Source organism: Aspergillus chevalieri, chromosome 5 (genome assembly GCF_016861735.1).
Source record: "Aspergillus chevalieri M1 DNA, chromosome 5, nearly complete sequence".
Lineage (NCBI taxonomy): Eukaryota > Fungi > Ascomycota > Eurotiomycetes > Eurotiales > Aspergillaceae > Aspergillus > Aspergillus chevalieri.
Window position 1 is genome coordinate 3,591,361 of NC_057366.1, and position 17,103 is coordinate 3,608,463.

A 17,103-nucleotide genomic window follows, 5' to 3' on the forward strand; every position below is an offset into this window, starting at 1 on the left:
TTTGATGGCGGTATGGCATTGAAGAGACTCTGCCCCGAGCATGGGTATGCAGCTTGGGCAATTGGCGTAATGGTCTCAAGATGGATATTCTCGGGTCCGGGAATCATAAGCAATGTTGAACTCGAAGGCTCAGCTATATATTTTAGTAGGAAAGCCACGCAATTCAGTATTTACTGCTATCAGAATACTACCATCCAGCTTGGTTTTCATACTTCTTCCACCATGTGCGCAGACGGCAGAACGCGATGACCTCCCTCTCCCGTCTCATCTTCTACACCCCCCATTCCTCCTCAACAAGTCGGTTTGGGCCCGTCTTCTCCTGGATAATATCTCAATCCTTTTCCATCCATGATTGCGAGTCTGACAGCTTCTGCAGGCCTATAACGTCCGACTATCGGAGAAAAAGACTGATCAATCAGCAGCATGCATTCAACGATGATCTGGTGAATCTACGAGTAATGCGAGCATGTTTTCCCGCGTCATTGCTTTTGGCTGCGTATGGACCGCTTTGCTGACCACAGCGAAATCGGTCCTTAGCAAGTCGGACAGAATAGCCTTATCGAACATATCCGGTCAGACGACAGCCACACGGGCCTCGTGGCTCGCTTATTCTCCAGTTCTATGGCTAAGAACCTTAAACCGGAACGATCTCATTCGTGGTTGTCTGTCAATGCGTCAGCTTTGGAACGTGGTAGACGGAGCGAGCCGCAATTTACAGACAAGCACCGGGTATAGTTTACCACACACAGACACGATGCAAAAGACTGGATATAAGCAATAAGGTCCAAGCGGCGCAGTTCATTTCCCCAGACCCCAGATCTGTCGGTCGTTCGGAGGTTGGCCGAGTTCCTTCGCCCAACCGACCATTCATTCTTGACCTTGTTCCTTTGCGGACCCTTTGCTCCGCAATGGAACCAAAAGAGATGTGGTAATCGAAATGTCGGGGTGCAATCATAGATCACATTTTGTCACTCACCGGCCGTATGAGCACAGGCGTGGGTCCCTCCGCAATGGTAGCGGGGATACGATGATGGAGCACCGGTTATTCGAATACGGTAATCCGGGGAAGACTTGCCATGTACCATATCCGACAAGTTCCCCATCTTGTCGCGAAGTTGTCCTCATTACGAGAATAGTATATATAGCCCTGCTATATGCCATGAAATCCGGGGAACTTAGGTCCAAAGCCAAGCGAACTGGCGTTTCTCGGCGACACCCACTCTCGCGAAGTATGGAAGTATGACAGGGGACGGATCGATGATCCTATCAGAGCACGCACATTCTCACCCACCCAAGACCCTGTGGAATGTGGATACAGGATATTCTTCGGTACAGCAGCATGTTTCGGGCTCACTCCGTTCGTACACAGTCTTATCCCCCTCATTCTCGCTGGATTGATAGAAGATGGCATACGGATACTGGCCGTGACATGATACAGATATAATGTGGGATGATTGCCGTCACCATTCTGAAAATTATAGCGCCTTCTCTTTTTCCTTTCTTACTCTCTGTTGTCTTACGTTGATTCTACCGCGTAACCTGAGCTAGGGACCGAGAATATGGCAGGAGGCCCCAAGAAGCCCGTCAATATCTTCCGACTACGGAACCTCGGTGATCCAAAGGAAGTATTCAACTGGAAACTATGGTTCGCAGTTGTTTCCTTTGCCCTCATGGGCGCCGCCCGTGGTGTCGATGAGGGATTGATCTCGGGAGCTTTCGATTCGGCGGATTTCCAACGATACATCCATTATGACTCTTACAGCAAGGTCGAACAGACCAACATCAAGGCCAACGTGTCGGCGATGGTTCAGATTGGCTCGGTTGGAGGAGCTCTTTTGTATGCCCCCCTCCCCCGGCGCCGATATTCACTCAGTACGCCCCAGTGGATTTTGATGCTGACCTTTCGCTTCCTTTGACAGTGCGTTCTTAGTTTGCGATCGAATCGGCCGTATCTGGGCGACTCGCCAGCTCTGTCTGCTGTGGATCCTCGGTATCGCCATTTTTATGGGGAATAACGGCAAGTTGGGAGCTGTGTACGCTGGAAGATTTGTCGCAGGCTTGGGAGTCGGACAAACCGTCGTCGTCGGACCCGTGTACCTGGCAGAGATCTCTCCGGCCTCGGTTCGAGGATTGTGTACCTGCATATTCACGGGATTCGTGTACCTGGGTATCGTCTTGGCCTACTTTGCCAACTACGGCTGTGAGCTTCATATGGGAGACAACACCCACAACCGATGGCTGGTCCCGACGAGTCTGCATATTATCTTCGCTGGTCTCATCTTCGTCCTCACGATCTTCCAACATGAATCTCCCCGATACTTGGTCAAGAAGGGCAAGGAAGAGCAGGCGTTGAAGAACCTTTCCCGACTGCGCAAGCTTCCTGTCGACCACCCATACGTTCAGGAGGAGATGAATGGGATCCGGAACTCCCATTATGCCGAAATGGAAGCAACCATGGGTTCTGGCTGGTTTGGTATCATCAAAGAAACCTTCATGATCCCGAAGAATCTCTACCGCCTATACCTTGCCTGCATGGCCCAACTCCTTTCCCAATGGTCAGGAGCTGGATCTATTACGCTCTACGCGCCTGACTTTTTCGAGATCCTCGGTATCACCGGCTCGAACGAGTCCCTGCTGGTGACGGCCGTTTTCGGTATCATCAAGCTCGTAGCAGCGGTCGTCTGCGCCTTGTTCCTGGTGGACATGATCGGTCGAAAGCGTTCATTGCTCATTGGAATTACCTTCCAGGCTATCTCCATGATCTACATTGCCGCCTTCTTATCGACCGAGCCCAAGATGGGTGTGGTGGACGGCTATGAGCCTCCAGAGGCGAAAGCCGGCGCCAGTCGCGGAGCCATTGCAATGATTTACATCTCTGGCATGGGCTGGGCGCTCGGGTGGAACAGTATGCAGGTATGGTACCGAATCCGATTGAATTAAAGCAAGAAGAAAGTGCTAATACACGATTATAGTATTTGCTGACAGCCGAGCTTTTCCCGCTGCGGATTCGTGCGTTGGCGACCTCAATGGCGATGACGCTGCATTTTGTGAACCAGTACGGCAATTCGCGGGCCGTGCCGAATATGCTGCTTCCAACACCTCACGGTATTACGCCCCTGGGAACTTTCTGGTTCTTCGCGGCCGTGACGGTCGTGGGTGGGATATGGGTCCTGTTTACTGTGCCCGAAACCGCGGGGCGGAGTCTGGAAAGCATGGACCGGTTGTTTGAGCTGCCCTGGTATAAGATTGGCTTGTATGGCAACCGCGATGCTGAGCAAAGAGATCTAGTGCATTCGGAGAAGGCAGAGATCATGGAGGAGTCGACGCATATGGAGAATAGGGACAACACGGGCAGAGTGTAGCTGATACGGAGGACATGATGTTGATAATGAGATACCATGAGCATAAGGAATGAGATTGGACATCTATTTGAGTAGTTTTTGTGGTACAACATAGTGCAGTGTCATACTATGTAGTATGCACAGCTGTTCAGCTGAGGCCAGTTTCCTATCTTGGCATGGCGCCCCCCGCGTCGATATCCCAACATCTATTTATCTCCTGCATTCTTTCTCTTCTGCACTCATCTTCCATCTTCTTTTTATCGTGAATTCATTATGACTACTCGATATCGTGTTGAATGTAAGTATTCTGCATGTTTCATTGTGGACACGTTGCTGATGACCGCCAGATGCCCTGAAGGTAACTATTGATACGCCGCTCTATGCGACTCGGAGACATCAGCGCTGACAGGAATGTATTGTCTCAGTCTCATCGACGAGACCAATTGGTAAGACTTGCCCTTCAATACAGGTATATAGACGCTAATGAAACCAGATCGAATGGATCAAAGTACGCTACAGACACCTCCGCCCAAATAATCACATCTAATGCCCGATAGGGTCTCCTCGCAGTCCCCTTTGTGCTGCACTCGCATCCCACGGCCGTCTATGATGAAAGCAGCAAAAAGCTGCGCGCCGTGGCAGCTGACACCCATCAGCGATACCGGGAGATCATGCGCGATGTGGAGAATCTCATCTTGGACCATAGTACTGCATACTCCATCTCCCACTCCCCCATGTTGACTCCGACTGACTAGCATCCCAGTCGATCATGAATGGACCAGCGCTCCCGGTAAATCCAAACTAAACCTCCTCGTTCCCACGGTCGGGACTTTCTTCACCAAACTCCCCCTCGAAGATGCATTCCGGTACCAGGATGATCACCGCTTTATCAGCCGGCGGCGCTTCGTTGCGCCCTCGTTCAACGATGTCCGGTTGATTCTCAACACCGCGCAGGTCCTGGGTCTGCTCCGGTCCAACGGTCCTGATCTCGTCACCTTCGACGGTGACGTGACGCTCTACGACGACGGGGCGTGTCTGACGGAAGACAACCCGGTGATTCCTCGGCTTATTCGTCTTTTGTCGCAGGACCGCAAGATCGGGATTGTTACTGCGGCTGGGTACACCGATGCGCCTCGGTACTACGAGCGTCTGAAAGGGTTGATTGATGCTGTGCATGAATCTACGGTATTGACGGCGGAGCAGAAGAGCGGTCTGGTCGTTATGGGTGGTGAAAGTAACTTCCTGTTCCGCTACGATCCTAATGACGCTGTTCGGTTGGTGTGGGTGCCGCGCGAGGAATGGCTGCTCGAGGAGATGAAGTATTGGAAAGAAGAGGATATCGCCGAACTATTAGACATCGCGGAGTCCTCTCTGCGCGCCTGCGCGACCAACCTCAGCATGCCTGTCTCCGTTCTCCGCAAAGATCGCGCGGTCGGAGTGTTTCCTGACCGGGGTACACTAATTGATCGCGAGCAGCTGGAGGAAACAGTCCTCGTTGTGCAGAACACAGTCGAGCGCTCCGCCGTGGGATCGCGATTGCCATTCTGCGCTTTCAACGGTGGAAACGATGTTTTTGTCGACATCGGTGATAAATCCTGGGGAGTGCGCGCATGCCAGCAGTACTTCGGAGGAATCGACCGCACCAAGACATTCCATATAGGAGATCAGTTCCTATCGGCCGGTGCGAATGATTTCAAGGTTCGTCATTCTTTTCTGTGCTCGAGATGTTCCAGGAGCTAATAGATAAATGAAGGCGCGTCTTGCATCGACGACCGCGTGGATCGCTAGTCCTGCCGAAACGGTGGCGCTTCTGGATGAATTGGAGGAGCATGAGAAGGCACTTTCCATTCCGGATGCGCTTATAGATGGCTAGTTGCATGTCGCAGTCTAGTGTTTACGAGTGCTTCTACGTTATTGACCTATGATACCAGATAATACAGATGATCAACATCGTTATTCTTTTTTCCGCCATGTATTTTTCTACATGGCACTGTCGTAAGAGAGTACATGCGATTCGAAATCCAAACGGGCCATAGCATCATATAACACATAAATCAGCATCCTCCAGATACCTCGCTAGTAAACATCACTCCAGGCTATGCGGTAGTGTTTTTATTCAAGGAGAGCCTGGGACCGAAGGGGCGCTCTCTGTGAACTGTTAACATGATGAACGAGATCAATCTGATATAGGGCGAAGGGGTGGGGTACTAACTGTAAAACGACTGCGACTCCTCCGACTCGGCAACAAAGCTCGTCCGTCCAGACAGAATGTTAACAGTGTCCTGCAACTCCAACCAGAACTCTGTCTTGGGGCGACGGCGCTTCCAGTCGGTCTCCGTTGCCTCGAGACCGTTCTCGCCGCCCATGGGCGAAAACAGAACCTGCGAACCCTTGATACCAATAACGGTCGACGACAGCTCATCTGCAGCGACTTCGTCGGGCGCCTTGCCGGCGTAGCTTTCCAAGTGCAGCATACACTTAATGGCCATCCGCAGGGCACGGATACGGTCCATCGGCGAGGGCTTACCACCCTGCTGGAAGTGACCGGGGACGGCGGCACGGGACTCGAAGCGACCGCAGGCTTCCTCCTTGATGATATCGGCGATGACCTGGGTGGAGTATGTGGACGAGGCGCACTCGTTGCGGAGGATGAGCTTTCCGGCGCGGTTGGTGCCATAATCCTTAGAGAAGCTGTCGCGCAGGAAGTCGATGTCCTTGGACAGTCTCTTGATGTTGATGCCCTCTTCGGGAATGTAGACGGCGGTCGCGCCAACCGAGAGACCGGCGGTCGTGGCAATATAGCCGGATTGTCCACCCTGGGTCTCGACGACGAAGACACGGCGACGGCTTGACGAGGCAGACTGACGGATAGCATCGCAGAAGTCGATCAGGGTGTTCAAGCAGGTGTCGCTACCCAGAGAGTATTCGGTACCCGGGACGTTGTTGGAGACGGTGGCCGGCAGGACGACCATGGGGATCTTGAAGGCAGGGTATTTCTCGCGAGCTTGGCGCAGCTGGCTGACAGCGGTGAAAGCCTCGAAACCACCAACAACGAACAGGGCATCGAACTTGTGCTCCTCGAAGCACTTGGCGGTTCCCTCGTAATCTTCCGAGGGCAAGCTACGGTTTGTGCCAATCTCCGAGCCTCCCTGATTGACCCAGTTGTCCGACTCGAGCCAGTCGATCTCGCGAACAGAGCTAACAGGCTCGTCCGAGTGGTGCCGGCAGAGACCGGGGAAACCGTTGTGAATAGCGAGGGGAATGTGACCGCGGGTCTGGCAGTAGGCGACGGCCGCACGAGTAGCCTGGTTCATACCACCAGCAGGGGCGCCAACGTGGATGAAACCAATGCGCATTCTCTGTTTTTATTAGACCCAGCAACGCCATCAAACTAGAAGAAAACGCACCTTGTTCTCTGGGAGGATCATCTTGGGGTGGTCAGGAGTGGCCGTGTTGAGGTAAGAGAAATGGTACTCCTTGAATTCGGCATCACGGAGGGCCATGGCGCCATCAAAGTCCTTGTTGTGAATGAGAGAAGTGACGTCCTTGGTCGCCTTGACGGCCTCCATCAGCGGCGTGCGCATAATCTTGTTCTCGCGGATGGTGATAACGGGCGAAGGCGAGTCGGCCGTCATGTCCAAGACGGCACGAACGGCTTCCACACCCTGCAAGGTCGAGAGCCATCGGTCATAGGCGCATGCTGCTCCTCCTCTCTGGGTGTGCCCGAGGACGGTTGTTCTCGTGTCGAGACCAAGACGCTTGGTGAGAATGTCCTTGATCGTGTTGCTGGAGATCTTGTTCAGATGACGGTCCTGGGCACCTTCGGCGACGATGACAATTGTGCGACGCTTTCCACGCTCTTTCCGGTTCTATTCGTAGCCACCAGTCAGCGAATTCCTACACTATGAGAGTGCGGGAGACCAACCTTGACGATGTTTGCGCACATGTCATCCTCCCAACCATCGCGGGGAGGCATCTCAGGAATGAACAGCCAGTCGGCACCGGTACTGATGGCAGACATCAGGGCCAACCAACCGCAATGTCTCCCCATGACTTCAATGACGAAGCCTCTCTGATGCGAAAATGCCGTGTCGAAGACATCGTCCACAGCGTCACAAATGCGGGTCAAAGACGAGTAGCAACCAATGGTGGCATCTGTTCCGGACATGTCGTTGTCAATAGAGCCGACCAAGCCGACAATGTTCAAGACGCGGTAGGGCTCGACCTGGTCCTTGGTCAATTCACCCTTCTGGATCAACTCGTCCAGCAAACCGGGCCATTCGCGGCGGAAGACATCAGCACCGGTCAAACTACCATCACCACCGCAGACGACCAGGGCATCGATACCCCGGAGGACCATGTTCTTCGCTGCCTGCAGCCGACCAGGTCTCTCCCGGAACGACATGCTTCGGGCCGAGCCAATGAGTGTACCACCACACGAAAGCCAGCCACGGACGTCTTCCCATTGCACCTGGCGGATCATGTCGCCGCCATTGACCAGACCCTCGTAGCCTTCCAGGATAGTATAGGCCTCGCAATCGGAGTAGAGGGCCATGCGGACGACAGCGCGCACGGCGCCGTTCATACCAGGGGCATCACCTCCGGAGGTGAGCACACCAATGCGGCGTCTCTTGGGGGGTTCTGCCTGAGTTGGGGGCATCCTGTACTCGTTATGCTTCTGAGGTGATGAGTATACAAGAGGATGAGGAATTGAGAACAGTGAGATACAGAGATAGAGACAGATAGAGAGACTCAGGTGGGGGACTTTTCCGGTGAGAAAAAGCGGGAGTTTTGGGCAAAACCAACCTTACGTCACCGACGTTGTCTTAACGTCACTTTGCCTGTTTAGGCCTAGTGCCGGGTATCAGTCACGTGATGGAGGGGTAGGGCAGGGCTTGGTCATCACGTGTTACTGTCAGTGACGCCAACAACCGGTTTGAACCGGTCACTTCCTCCATTTCCTGTTTCTGGTCTACTCCAGCCAGTGTGGGTGTGATATTGTAGCCCTCCGGAGTGTTCAAAAGCGCAAGCAGGTACGTCTGCAGCCGCCATGCATAACAGACAGCCGTTATGTTGTCTCTGCTCTCATTGGCTAGTCACGCCGTTCTATAATAGACCAAAGGCCAATGGTATGGCTCAATTGCATCGGATGTCACTGCTCCGTATATCCCGCACTCGGGCCGGCCTTCTATACGGAGTACGGGGTTACGGAGGAACGTATTCAAACATTCACATACTACAGGCAGGGTATGAGAGATCTCCTCTCTCTCAATACGGCCCGCTAGCGTTCAGAGTACTACGGAGTGCGGAGTAGTCGCTATCAAACTGCCACTGGTCGGCATCCCAGCTGGGAACGTGCACGGAACGGGTTCGATATGTTGGTAGTGTTGAATTTCTCCAGATAGCATTGTAGGCCAATGAGACTTGGTCACTCAGTATAGTGAGTATCAACAGCTGGTAATGAGTATAAATGTTGGTATTTGTATGTCTTAGTACAGAGTCGCTAGCGATACTATGGAGGCACTCTGTAGATATATAAGATATATATCCCGGAGATGGTGCTGAACATCCTACCTAGACTCAACAGCGACAACGTGACTCTGCTGGTCAAGTTACCATACATAGATATACTAGAATAGCATAAACAGAGCATTATAAGAAGAACACTGGAAACCGACCCTTATGTAGACCACGATCTGAAGTCACGTGCCACTGCGTCACCGCGTCCAGGCAGCTCGAGCTCAACGTCAACTTTAACACAACCATCTCCGGTCAAGAACCTCCATCATGTCGTCCGATGACCATGGCGACTCCTCCACGGCGACGGACTCCTTTACGATCCCCCTCCGACCGCTCATCGAAAAGCGCCACCGTCCAGACACGCTCCCCGTCGAGATCGCCCAAATCAACGCCCAGTGGGGAACTTTCCGCGGTGTGAACGAAGACCAACTACGGGCCAAGATCCAGGAGGAAAAGGACAAGGAGGGCTTGGAGGATGAAGAAGAGGAGGGCGAGAAACCAGCCGGCGAGGTCGATTCGACTGAACGGTTGGAACAGCTGTACAAGCGTCGTGCGGAGATCACTCAGTTCGCCCTGTACGCTTCTCGAGTCTTGACTCTGGTTATTAGGCACGGTACTAATGTATGTCAGTCAAGCACAAATGGAAACCATGTTCGCTCTCGATTTCGTCTCCCTTCTCCTCTCGAAACACGCCCCCCGTCAAGCCGAAACCTCCATGTCGGCTTTCCTCAGGCAAGCCGTGCCTCTTGGATCCTTGAACTCCGAGATCGTCAACCCTCCCCCGAAGCCCGAATCGGCAGCACAAGATCCAAAGGCGGTCTCACGTGGGTGGAGGTTGCAAAGCTTTGATTCAGCTGCTAATAAGCTGCTCAAATCTGCTTCCCGGTTGGAGACCGAGGTTGCGTCGGAGACCCGGTACTGGAGTGAAGTGTTGGCCGTGAAGGACAAGGGATGGAAGGTGTGCAGGTTGCCGAGAGAAAGACAAGCTTTGGGCGTGCAATACGGATTCCTGGAGGGTAGGTCCCTAAACGGTCAATACAAATGTCATGCTGACTTGTCTAGCTACGCCGATTTTCCGAGACCGTGGCTTGGCATCTCTTCGACGAGCAGATGACGGAAGCCTGATACTGGACAAGGGCCTGGTCCCATCGAAATCGCGAAGAGTCCGCGTACGAGTAAAAGCGAATAATCGAGTCACCGGGTGTTCGAAGTCGACCAGATCCACCGCGGACGGCGAGGAATCCATCGAAACCCGCATATTGCAAGCGCGTGACACGGTATATGAAGAAGAGTTATTCCACGAGCTTGTCCGCGAGGCACGGATAATGGGCAGCCAAGGGGTCACTACGCGGCAGAATTTGATCCGGTTTGCAGTGTCCGAAGAACAAGAAATCATGCTGGACTTGGCAGATACCGATCTAGAGTCATTTTCGGAAGACACGGACATGATTGGCTCTCACGAAGATGATGTACTTGCTGATGCCATCGCCCACGCAACCCGTATCCTCCTTTCCTACGCCCATCGTCAGAACCTGCACCGACGCACTCAGCCCCCGCCGCCGTTGTCTCAAAAGCGCCGACATACACCTGAATACCAACTCCTACGGCCGATTCTCGCCTACCTCCAACACCGCTCACATGTACAATGGTTGGAGTCGTTCATCAAGGACATGTACGGAGTTCTGAAGGCAGCTGGAGTCGAGTGTGATCATACTGCCAACTTATTTTCGCCCGTAAATGCCCAGCGCAAGAACCACACTCTCCCCAAGGTCGAGGGCCTGGTCCAGGGATTCCTCGTCCCATTGGAATCCACCATATCAGGTTCCCTCATCACTCCCCAGAGTCCCTTCCGCGTTAGAATCCGCACCAGCCTTGTCACCCCGCCATTTGGGACCAACTACGATATCTCCATGACCATGCCGCAGCACCCTGGTATTCAACCACCAGCCCGCGTGGGTCTACGGAACGAAGCAGCGGCCATCCTCACCCATTTCATGATGCTAGATGTCGTGTCAGCCGTCTCATCCTACCGTCCTCAACCCGCGGCGGATGGGCATTTGACATGGCAAGCTGCGTATCCGCACCATGGAGAGTTGCTGACTGTGTCGCCTACCACCGGCGAACATAAGAAGAAGATGAAAGTGACCCTAGCACGGGGCGAGATGACGCTCCATGTATCGCATGTCCGTGCAGCAGATGGAACCAGCACGTGCTCGCAGACCTGGAAAGCTGACCCGATAGCGCCTCAACAGCCCGGCTTGATGGAGTTTGTCGCCGATGTGTCCAAAGAGTGAGAACGGAAGGGCGGGGCCGAGCTATGCCGATCATGAGCGATTTTCGGGAAGCCGATCCACATCAAATGGGCTTGTGGTTTAGTGGTATAATACCCCCTTAGCATGGGGGTGGTCCGGGGTTCGATTCCCCGCGAGTCCATTTTTTGGCATTTCTATTTTATTTTTGTTTTGCCAGTCGAGGATTTGCGTCGTGGTTGGCATGGCGGCATATTGGGCGAGATTTCAGCACCGGACATGTTGTGTATATAGATAGACCATGTTTGATACTCTCTGAAGGATTAATTGTCCTTCCAAATGCTGCAATGCATCACTGGTATTTTCAAATGACGGCCATCACTACATCATTCACACCCTTGGGTAAGAACACGGGCAGTCGGGGCCTGTGCACATTGTACAATTCTCCAGCGAACGTCCTACTGCTAGGAGCAAGTAGTATAGTTTGCCACTCATTTCCCCAGGACTTCCCCGGCGTTCTGGCACTCACTGCGGTCCATAGCAATTTCCGATAAATGCCCGTTTCTGGAGAACATGATGGGTCACCGGAAACAGTTTCATTGACGACTCCATGTCTGGCGAAAGACCCATCATGAGACAACTTTACTCCACCATGTGTGGCATGCCGGGACGGGTTTTCATACCCCATGATATCTGAATGGCCCGTAACTCCATGTCAATCCGCCGTGTGGTGTGGGACTCCAGACATAATGAGAGGGAATATGATGGAGCCACACCGGTGAAGGTAAGTCGCCATGAGTTGTGCCACGCGCTAACTGTTGGCTGAGTCTCTCTTTCTCTGAAGTGGAAAGGAGAGGTGGGTTACTCCAAGCCTCCATAGAACTCATGAGGGTAACTGATTGTGGTAGTCTTCTTCATTAGTTGGACCGCAATACGAAACGGGAAATCCAGTAGCAGCTTTTGTCTACACGGCAACACGTAAAATAAGGTCACTATAGGAGTAATGTGTAGGTCAGATGGCGGCCATATAGGCCCACGGGAACGCATAAATAGCCTAGGGAATTCCCATGCCACAACACTTTCCCCTGCTGGTCAAGCTCAGATACTTTAGTGACACTTGGGTTTGTTTCATCTCTCTAATGGTGTTGTACTCACCGTGGAAAGCCCTTGGGCTTGTTTCTGGGCTGTGTGTCGCTATAGCTCAGTCGCAGAGCACCCTTGCGTCCAACAGCCCTTCCAACACTCCTTCGCCGACGCAGTTCACCATTCCCAGCTCAGCTTATGCCGCCCCGACGGTGCTTCCCAATATCGTGGATCCACAGGCTGTTGATCCTCAAAAGGTCTGTCCGGGATACATCGCTTCCAATGTCAAAAACACGTTGAACGGCTTAACAGCCTCGCTCTCACTGGCTGGCGAGGCATGCAATGTGTACGGGACAGACATCTCGTCTCTGAAGCTGTCGGTCGAATACCAAGCAGCCGACCGCTTGCACGTGGAGATCGTGCCAACCTACCTCGATGTTTCCAATGCGACGCAGTACCTCATTCCTTCCGGTCTGGTGGCACGGCCACAAGTGGAAAATCGCAATGCGTCTTCTGATTTGCAGTTCTCCTGGACCAACAAACCGAGTTTCGCTTTCACCGTGACAAGGAAGTCCACCGGAGACGTCCTCTTCTCTACCGAAGGAAAGAAGTTAGTGTTCGAGAATCAGTTCTTGGAGATTTCCAGTTCATTGCCCGAAAACTACAACCTTTATGGACTGGGCGAGTCTGTCCGCCCTTTCAGACAGGGAAATAACTACACCCAGACCTTCTACGCGGCCGATGCAGGAGATACGGTTGACTAGTAAGGGATCCTGATCTGATGACAAGTCATTCGTATAGACCTTCTAACAGATATAGCAACTCCTATGGAACCCACCCCTTTTATTTAGAGACCCGCTACTTCACCCAGGATGCAGATGGCAAGCGCACTCTATTAACAAGTGAAAATCCATCTCCTGACGCTAATTATACTGCGGTGTCGCATGGTGTCTATCTGCGTAATGCCCATGGTCAGGACGTCCTGCTGCGACCGGACAGCATCACCTGGCGTACCATTGGCGGCAGCATTGACCTCTACTTCTTCCCAGGTCCCTCCCAGGCGGAAGTGACGAGGTCATACCAGAAAGTTATCGGGCTCCCTGCGTTCCAGCAATACTGGACACTCGGCTTCCACCAATGCCGTTGGGGATACACAAGCTGGAAGGAACTCGATGACGTTGTCAAGGGCTATACCGATTTCCAGATCCCTCTTGAAGCCATTTGGTATGTAGGACATTGGCTCCTTGCGGCGAATTCGGCTAACGGTTTTGAACCAGGACTGATATTGACTACTTGAACCGTTATCGTGACTTTGAGAATACCCCAGGCTTTGATTACCAGACAGGCAAAGACTTCTTGCAACAACTGCACAATGGTGGTCGACATTACGTCCCCATTATTGACTCGGCGATTTATATCCCGAACCCTTCTAATCCGGATGATGCGTGAGTCGCCTTACATATTTCTCTCTTCTTAATCTAATAATGTGCCAGATACCCTACCTTCGAGAGAGGCAACGACACCGGGTCTTTCCTGCGGAACCCCGACGGCAGCCTCTACATTGGTGCTGTTTGGCCTGGATACACAGTCTTCCCCGACTGGCTATCCCAAGGTGCAGAGGGATGGTGGGCCAATGAGATGATCGAGTACTACAAGAAAGTCGCTTACGATGGAGCATGGATCGACATGAGCGAGATTTCGTCTTTCTGTACGGGCAGCTGCGGGAGTGGCAACCTGACTCTGAACCCAGTTCACCCTCCTTTTGCTCTTCCTGGTGAGCCCCAGAACCTGGTACTCGAGTACCCAGAAGGGTTCAGTGCCACAAACGCCAGTGAGGCAGCATCTGCCTCCTCGGCCATAGCTTCATCGTCCAGTGCATATGCCGCTCCAACAACATCCAGTGCCACATCCTATCTGCGCACCTCCCCGACTCCTGGAGTCCGCAATGCTACCTACCCGCCTTACAATATTAACAACATCCAAGGCGCCCTGCCAGCGAAGGCCATCTCTCCCGATGCTACCCATGCGGAAGGCACACTGGAGTATGAGATCCACAATCTCTGGGGCCACAGCATCCTGCATGCCACCCACAAGGCGCTGTCGCAGGTGTTCCCGGGCAAGCGTCCATTCATCATCGGCCGGTCAACATTTTCTGGTTCTGGCGCTGTAGCCGGCCACTGGGGTGGTGACAACTATTCCAAATGGGCATACATGTACTTCTCAATCCCGCAAGGCCTACAGATGTCGCTGCTTGGTATCCCCATGTTCGGAGTCGACACGTGCGGCTTTTCCGGTAACACTGATATGGAGTTATGCAGTCGGTGGATGCAACTGAGCGCTTTCTTCCCATTCTATAGAAACCACAACACTCTCAGCTCGATTCCCCAGGAGGCATACCGGTGGGCGGAAGTTATCGACTCTAGTAAGACCGCCATGACTGTGCGGTACCAGCTCTTGCCGTACATCTACACGCTGCTTTACCATGCGCACCAGCAAGGAGACACGGTCTTGAGAGCTCTGGCCTGGGAGTTCCCGGACCCCTTGCTCGCCAGTGCCGATCGCCAGTTCTTGCTCGGCCCCTCTATCTTGGTCACGCCAGTGCTCGAGCCGGGGTCGACGACAGTGAATGGGGTTTTCCCAGGCCTTATTCAGGGAACCGAGACCTGGTATGACTGGTATAATGGCAGTGCGGTGCCCGTCCCGGCTCAGGCGAACACTACTATTGATGCGCCGTTGGGCCATATCCCTGTCTATGTGCGTGGTGGATCGGTCCTTCCGCTGCAACAGCCTGCACTCACAACCAGGGAGGCACGCCAAACGCCTTGGGATATCCTAGTGGCCCTTGACAAGAATGGAGAGGCTAACGGAGATCTGTATCTTGACGATGGTGTCAGCGTTGAGCCGACTTCCACGCTGACCGTGGACTTTGTTGTTAAGAACAGATCGCTGCAGGCCTCCATTACGCAAGGCGGTTGGACCGATGGTAATGCTCTGCAGAATGTGACGGTGTGGGGTGTCTCCGATGTGAACACGGCGCAGGTCAAGTTCAACGGCCGCCCTGTCGGGGCGAAGAATGTCCAGTTCGATGAGAAGAGGGGTACATTGGTTGTTACCGGATTCAATGTTGGCGCTTGGACTGCGAGTGGTTGGAAATTGGAGTGGTAATCAGGTGGCTCAGAATACTGTAAAACCCCGTTACAAGCAAATCCGATATAAGCGACTGGCCATGCTGTCCAAATTACAACTCTATATAAAATTGCTTAATGATCCATTAATAGCAAGTTGCTTAAATTCTTCCCTCCTCCCATACAAAATTGCCAATATAGGAGTAACCAAGATAGACTATTTTGACTTCATCCCTCCTTTCCACAATGCCGAAGCAAACCCGTCAACCTATCCTAAACAGTCAAAAGGCTGGCCTCTGAGCCCAGCATCGACTTAAGCCGCATTTATCAAACTCTGCTCGGTAGCTGATATCGACAAACGCCGCCATCCAAGCAAGCAAACGAAGGAAGCACTTAGCGTGGCCGCACAGCCAACAAGCTACAGAATCAGCAAAGTTCTCTGAATTCCAACACGGCGACTCAACAGCCCTATTGGTACAAAGGGATATGATGGAAGAGCTGGCCCGACAATCAACCATGCTATCATTTGTCACCTGCTCATTGATGGACGGCGGTTCTTGAACCAACCTTTTCTGATTGCCAGTCTAGGGCAACATGATGTGATTGTTGACGCAAGTGGTGTGACAGTCGTGACATGTGGTTGAATGTTAGATACCAAAGACTGACTTGGCCTGAGCAATGGAGCTACCTGGATGACATCCAAGCAAGCAGTATCTGGAGGCTCCAAAACAGATCCTTCAGCGTTCCAAGCCCAATCTTATCCACCAAGCTGATATGGAACCACGTCATCGACGAGTTTAGGAGGAGCAAAAAGAGTGTTATCAGCTTCCTCAAAAAGAGGAGTCGGACTGACAAGCAGACATGGCCAGTTGTAGAAGGCTAAGCAGGAGGACTACTGTACATTCTAGGTGGATATGAATCCATTAAGATGGCTGAGGCAAAGCCAAGTCATCATAATTGGCCCGTGATTTATCGCCGAGACGGATGACATTGACCAGATGAGATGTGAATGCTCCATCAAGTGGACTCCGCCGTCGCGAGGCAAGGGCAAAATTGTATGGTGCAAATAATCCAGTTGTTGCATGCTACACGGCTTCTTCGAATAGGACATTTAAATGTTGAGCTAAGAACAAAACACGATGGTCTTCTCGGACCTGTCACATGTGTCGTAGTTGGGCGAAAAGATCACTTCCCAACTGCAGATATAAAGCGTCTGTTGATAACTCCTCAGCCGGTAGACGGGATATCTAGATACCTGAAAAGGTAGAAAAAAAAAAAAAAAAGGGAAGACCACTAAGATGAAGGATTTCAAACAGAAAATCATCCTCTTCCAGTACACTTTGGGTGATACTTTTCGGCTGACTTCCAAGCACAACTACTACCCGTGGCCGGACTGCAGCCGGGAGACTGGAGGCGGATCCAATCTGGATCCAAGTGGACAAGTACTCTTGCACTCCCTTTAAACCCCCAAGGTCATCCACAAAAATACAAGAAACGTCAGTCAAAAGAAATAGTAACCTGGCAATGATGAGATCATGTGACCCACGTCTTGATTTGGGCCATTGAACAGGAAGATCATCCTGTTGGTGGCAGATTCTTGGGCTCACAAATGGATGGGATATTGATCGACAGGACGGGTCAGCGTCAGCAAAGATCTGTGGGTGATCCGACAAGAATGGTTGGTCGTCTAACCGCAGGTTGATAGTTCGATGATGACGGTTCTGATTGTGATAATTGTTGCCATAAAGCTGGCGCAGTGCACAGTTTTTCAACTGACGCCCCATA

The 17,103-nt window shown here is 52.4% G+C and overlaps 5 protein-coding genes across 5 annotated transcripts; 4 read left to right on the top strand and 1 right to left on the bottom strand.

Annotated features, from left to right (window-relative positions):
- Nucleotides 1–1,559: 1,559 nt before the first annotated feature.
- ACHE_51267S (putative MFS quinate transporter) lies at nt 1,560–3,362 on the top strand (the record flags this gene model as incomplete). The annotated part of the gene is made up of 3 exons (XM_043281077.1): nt 1,560–1,837; nt 1,920–2,913; nt 2,973–3,362. The coding sequence occupies 3 exons, from the start codon at nt 1,560–1,562 to the stop codon at nt 3,360–3,362; spliced, it is 1,662 nt and encodes a 553-aa protein (XP_043138591.1).
- A 359-nt stretch (nt 3,363–3,721) lies between these two features.
- isn1 (IMP 5'-nucleotidase ISN1) lies at nt 3,722–5,214 on the top strand (the record flags this gene model as incomplete). Its single annotated transcript, XM_043281078.1, has 5 exons — nt 3,722–3,787; nt 3,835–3,849; nt 3,899–4,046; nt 4,105–5,039; nt 5,095–5,214. The coding sequence occupies 5 exons, from the start codon at nt 3,722–3,724 to the stop codon at nt 5,212–5,214; spliced, it is 1,284 nt and encodes a 427-aa protein (XP_043138592.1).
- Nucleotides 5,215–5,548: 334 nt separating this feature from the next.
- Nucleotides 5,549–8,001, bottom strand: PFK1 (ATP-dependent 6-phosphofructokinase; the record flags this gene model as incomplete). The annotated part of the gene is made up of 3 exons (XM_043281079.1): nt 5,549–6,700; nt 6,749–7,210; nt 7,267–8,001. The coding sequence occupies 3 exons, from the start codon at nt 7,999–8,001 to the stop codon at nt 5,549–5,551; spliced, it is 2,349 nt and encodes a 782-aa protein (XP_043138593.1).
- A 1,127-nt stretch (nt 8,002–9,128) lies between these two features.
- Nucleotides 9,129–11,155, top strand: SRB4 (mediator of RNA polymerase II transcription subunit 17; the record flags this gene model as incomplete). Its single annotated transcript, XM_043281080.1, has 3 exons — nt 9,129–9,436; nt 9,492–9,877; nt 9,924–11,155. 3 exons carry the CDS (start codon nt 9,129–9,131, stop codon nt 11,153–11,155), a joined length of 1,926 nt encoding a protein of 641 aa, XP_043138594.1.
- A 1,094-nt stretch (nt 11,156–12,249) lies between these two features.
- Nucleotides 12,250–15,358, top strand: ACHE_51271S (glycoside hydrolase family 31 protein; the record flags this gene model as incomplete). The annotated part of the gene is made up of 4 exons (XM_043281081.1): nt 12,250–12,956; nt 13,013–13,417; nt 13,471–13,638; nt 13,687–15,358. 4 exons carry the CDS (start codon nt 12,250–12,252, stop codon nt 15,356–15,358), a joined length of 2,952 nt encoding a protein of 983 aa, XP_043138595.1.
- Between the last annotated feature and the right edge of the window lie 1,745 nt (nt 15,359–17,103).